The sequence below is a fragment of the Cornus florida genome, unplaced genomic scaffold (genome assembly GCF_030987335.1).
Source record: "Cornus florida cultivar Cherokee Brave unplaced genomic scaffold, ASM3098733v1 CherokeeBrave_3.0.0_Hap2_Chr11, whole genome shotgun sequence".
Taxonomy (NCBI): Eukaryota; Viridiplantae; Streptophyta; class Magnoliopsida; order Cornales; family Cornaceae; genus Cornus; species Cornus florida.
In genome coordinates, this window is record NW_026775581.1 from 80,024,202 (window position 1) to 80,029,944 (window position 5,743).

The following is a 5,743-nucleotide window of genomic DNA, read 5'->3' on the forward strand; positions in this document are numbered from 1 at the left end:
ATATATAGTCTCAAGTAAGTCTCCATTAAGAAATGCATTCTTAACATCTAACTGATGCAGAGGCTAAGAATGGGCAGCAGACAAGGAGACAAGCAGTCGCACAGACGTCAACTTAGCCACAGGAGCAAAGGTAGCACTAAAGTCTTTGCCCGGAATCTGAGTAAGGCCTTTTGCTACCAACCGAGCCTTATACCGATCAATAGAACCATCGGCTAAGTACTTCACATTAAAGACCCACTTGCAGCCAACCGTTTTCTCCCCAGAAGGTAAAGCAACAAGTTCCCATGTATTATTATGGTGTAAAGCATCCATTTATGTTGTCACGGCAGACACCCAATTGGGATCCTGGAGGGCTTTTGACACAGATCGAGGAATAAAAACAGTCCCAATCTTGCCCAGGTCGGATTTATATGCACCTGAAAGACCATCATAGGAGACATACTGGGAAATAGGGTGGTTAGTGCTACTAGAAAAATCATACCAATTAGGAGGATGAGGATCACGGGTAGGATAACGGGAGGTACGCTCAGGAATTGTAGGAGCAATAGGAGATGGAGAGTTACCTGGACCTGGTTCTGAAGATGATTCTGGCAGGGGAGGTTGAGTGCGATGGCGACGAGAGTAGACCTGCAAAGGTGGAGGGGAACCCTGCATGGATGGAGAAGGAGATTCCAGGACAGTGTGATTTTCAAAGAGAGGAACAGGACGGGCAATAGGAGAAATCTTCTTCTCCAGATCACAAGAGAGAGAATCCTGTACCACAGAATTAGTACTATAAAAAGGAACAGTTTCATGAAATGTCACATCAAGAGAATGATACATATGTTTGGTCACAGGATCATAACAACGATAGCCCTTTGACATAGCAGAATCCCCCAAGAAAATACACCTAATAGATTTATCATCAAGTTTATGATGAGAAGGACTACGGTTATGAACAAAACAAGTACAGCCAAAAACACGAGGTAGAAGGTGAAACAATGTATAATCAGGCTGGAGAATTTGCAGTGGTACCTTACCACCTAAAACTTGATTGGGAGTACGATTAATCAGAAAAGCAGCTGTAAGAACAGCCATGTGCCAATAGAATTTAGGCACATGCATACCACTCAGAAGACATCGGACCACAGACATAAGATGACGGTTTTTGCGTTCAGCTACGCCATTTTGCTCAGGAGTATAGGGGCAAGTGAGTTGATGTAAAATTCCCTTTTTATTAAGTTCAAACCGGAACTCATTCAAAACATATTCTCGTCCATTATCAGAACGAATATTACAGACAACAGTGTTATACTGGGTTTTGATCATTTGAAGAAACTGGGTAAATAAAAGAAACACATCAGATTTCTTTTTCAATAAATAAACCCAAGTACAATGAGAATAATCATCAATAAATGTCACATAATATCGATGTCCAGAGAAAACAATAATTGGGGAAGGGCCCCAAACATCAGAATAAATAAGATCAAACATACTAGGAGCACGACTCATATGAGAAATATAGCTAGTTCTAGTATGTTTAGAAAGCTCACAAACTTCACACTGAAACTTATGGTCCTTACATGCTTTATTTAACGAAGGAAACAATAGACATAGATATTGAAAGTTTACATGCCCCAAACGTCCATGCCACAGACTAAAAGTGCGAAAAGAAACATCATAAACACTAGAAGTAGGTAGGACAGAAGCTTGAAGACTCGTTCCTGGTGGTTCCCCAAAGTAGTAAAGCCCATCATGCTCATAACCCCTGCCAAAAATTCTCTTCGAACAAAGGTCCTGTAATAAATAGTGATCTGGTAAGAATATAACTGCACATTGGAGGTTTTTTGCAAGCCGGCTAACAGATAAAAGGTTAAAGGTAAATTTAGGTACATGAAGGACAGATGAAAAAGTAATATCAGGGACAGACAAACATCACCCTTACTGTGAATATAAGATGTAGAGCCATCCACAAGATATACAGATTAGGTAACAGGTATGACATTAGAAGAAAAAACTGATAACTCACCAGTCATGTGATCATTGGCCCCAGAATCCAGAACCCAAGTGGGTTGCTTGGCCTTAACATGAAATGCAGTAGGAGTACCTATAGCAATAGTTGTAGTGGGAGCAGTTGAAGAAGCACTAACTCTAGAAGCAAGGGAGCCAAGCTGGTCTTGGATATGCCCAATCTGAGACTGAAGTTGGCTCAGTCTAGGAAATACAGTAGATCCACCAGTAGTAACAGGAGTTTCTGCAAAAGCCGCAATACGAGAAGAACCAGTTCCAGATAAACGGTTCCTAGAAAATTTTTGCTTCAGTTCAGGATGAAGTTTGAAGCAACGAGCCTTAACATGTCCAACCCCTCCACAATGGTGACAAATAATCTGACCTCCAGAAGCTCGTGATCCAAAGTTGGCTGCAAAAGCTATACTATCCCCAACAGGCTCAGACACTGGTACAGGGACAATTGATGGCTGAATTAAACGGTGCTTGCGTGCTTCACCATCAACAGTAGCAAAGGCTTCCAACAGGGATGGCATTGGTGATGCATTCAAGATTTGAGACTTTAGTGGTTCAAATTCTGGGCGTAATCCCATAAAAAACTGATAGGTATGCTGACGATCAAGACGTTTGACAAGAAGAGAGGCTGCCTTAGAAGGAAATTCACTGAGAGGCTCATATTAAGCTAGTTCCTCCCAACGAGATCTCAAATACCCAAAATAATCAGTTACAGACAAATTCAGACCTTCCTGCGAGGCCTTAGCAATATCTTGATATAATTCAAAAATACGAGCATCATTCCTAGAATGAACATACATTTGATTCAAAGCAGTCCACAAGTCATTAACAGAGTCATAAAACATGAATAGATTATAAATGCGTTCCTCTATAGAATTAAACATCCATCCTAAAATGGTGCAATTGTCTATATCCCACTGAGCATATTTAGGATCTTTAATATCTGGCCTATTTTCAGTACCCAAAATCCATCCTGATTTGCCTTTTCCACCAACATAGAGGCAGAGGGAACGAGCCCATGATGCAAAATTACGGCCATTCAACAACACACTAGTAACGCGTTGAGCCAATGTGTGTTGCACCGAAAAGAGAGTTTCTTTATTATTACTTGATTCAGGCATAATATTAAATAGATCAATTCAACAGATTACCAATAATTCCAAATAAAGGAGGAATAGACCTGATTTTGATCAAATCAAGAAGCCGGAGACACGGCGGTCTGATCCGAAAATGCTGCCGAATATCCCGGCAGCCCCAAAAAATTACAAACACGTCTCTGACCCTTAGTGCATGAAAAAGACTAAGGGAATACCCCTACAGGGGTCGAACCTAGAGGAGATTGACTCCCCCTAGGACTGTCGCAACAGCAACCTGAAAAAGATAGAAGGTTTGTGAAAAAAAAAATAGGGAAGGGGCTGTAACGAGTAGAGAGAGATATTAAAAGAGGCAGTGAAAGAGAGAGAGATGGGGGAGGCGTATGTTTGAGGCTCTGATACCAAAAAGTAACTTGGTAAAATTGACGTACTCAATTTGAGAGCCTGACTATCATTATATACAAGCAAAAAATTACAAATATGGAAAAAAGAATAAAATAAAATCAAAATAAAAAGAATAAAATTAAATTAAATCAAATCAGAATAAAAATAAAATCCCTAAAAATTAGCCTATATTGAAGACCTAATAAATCTGCCATAATCGTTGAGTCAACTTAAAGATAAGATTTCCAACATACACCTATTTGCAACCAATTAGTTTTTCGTTGGGTGGAAAAGATGAGATGGAAGTATTATGTTTTTCTAAGAGTTTTTATTTCTTTTCCATGGTCTCCCACTTCTATGGTGACTTCATACTCTGGGAGAAAGTTTTAGGCACATTTATTGAACAAATTATAGAAAGAAACCCTCTCTGTGTGCAACTAAAAGTTAGGACTATATATATATATATATATATATATATATATATATATATATATATTGATTGATGGAGAATGCAAGGTACCAGTGTACATGCCAACTTGGAATCGGATGAAGAAGGTAGACATTTAATGAGTGGCGATAGAGCAGTGGTAATCGGCCATGAAAGGTGGTGGTTCCTAATTGGGACTAAGACGGCCAATTGACATTGTACCAGTAGAAGAAAAGATGAGATTTGGTTCTAAACTAGCTGCTTCAGAATCATTAAAAAAACTTTGACCAACAGTAGGTTCTATTGTTGGATTACTTTGTTGAACAACATTTATATCAACCATAGATGGTACAATGAGAGAAGAAGAACCAATTGGATAATCAAAACTTGGGCTATCACTTAAAGATAAAGGATTGACATTGGATGGTGATGGTATAGATCTAGACAAATCAAGACAAATTTTCCTTCAAGAAATATAACATTAAGAAAAACAAAAATAGTTTTTTAGTCGCAATGTAAAAAATTCAATCACCCTTTGAGCTTAAGGGTAACCAATAAAAATACCGGGTTTGGCACGTGGGGTAAATTTATATATAATATTATGATTATGAGACAAACATAAATTACTAAACACATGCAAATGAGAAAAGTCCGATTATGAGTTCAATAAATTTTCATATGAAATTTCAAGATAAAAGAGGGGTTAGCATTTTTTTGATAAGATATGTTGTTGTGTGGCACTCAACCCAAAATTTTAAAGGCAAGTGTTCTTGAAAATGAAGAGTGTGAACAACCTCAAGAAGGTGACGATAGTTATGCTTTAAGATTCCTCCTCCTCCTCTTTCTTCTTCTTCTTCTTCTTCTTCTTCTTCTTCTTCTTCTTTTTTTTTTCGAAAACTCAAATACTTTGATGAATGATGTCAATATTTTGCGTATCATTAGAAATAAATTCGGAACCATTATCCAATCGAACTTGTTGTATGTGTGAAAAAAATTAGCACAACTTCCTGAATAAAGTGAGTAAATGCAAGAGTGGAATTAAGTCTTAACCATATAAAAAAAAGACTGCAAAATATTTTTAGTTTTAGTCATGACTTGCATAAGATAAATCCAATTGCATCGACTCAAATCATCAATAATGGTTCAAAATAGCGACAACCATTTAAAGATGGTAGAGAAAAAAGACCCCATATGTCACAATGAATTAAAGCAAAAGGTCTACTAGCTAGTAATGATATAATTAGAATGGTAAGACAAACACCCTTGTTTTTCTTGTAGACAAATTTTATGAACTTTATTTTTGAACAAGATGTCTATGAAACATCCTTAATATAATTATTGGAGTACAATAAGATAAGTGACCAAGCTGCTAATGCATGCCAAAGATCAATGAAGGGTGGTTTTATGATGCCCATTATTGAAGTTGCTTGAAAGTAGTATCTCTTCGTGAACTGTACAATGTCCAAACGTCCTAGATAAAGTCACAGATAAAAGCTTAAATTTGAATGATATATGGGATAAATAAAACGTTCTCAAGCTTAATGGATGAAAGATGAACAGTTTCAACGTGCGTAATAGGGGCATTTGATCCATCCTGAAATTGAACAAAAGATGGAGTTGGACAAGATTTATAAGATCGAGGAAAATAAAGATAAAGCAGAACACGTGTGATTAATTGCTCCTATATCAATATTCCATACTGAATTGGAGAGAAATGTGAGGGAAATACTTGCTAGATAAACATTACAATTGATGCTACCTAAAGAAAGCATACTCAATAATTTGGTTAGACTATCCAACTGATGAATATAAAAAAAAAAAGATCATATTGATTCTT

General features: G+C 37.3%; 1 protein-coding gene across 1 annotated transcript; it reads right to left on the reverse strand.

The window, feature by feature from the left end:
- Positions 1-2,663: 2,663 nt before the first annotated feature.
- LOC132281384 (uncharacterized) lies at positions 2,664-3,122 on the reverse strand. The gene has a single exon (XM_059783094.1). It carries the CDS (start codon positions 3,120-3,122, stop codon positions 2,664-2,666), a length of 459 nt encoding a protein of 152 aa, XP_059639077.1.
- Between the last annotated feature and the right edge of the window lie 2,621 nt (positions 3,123-5,743).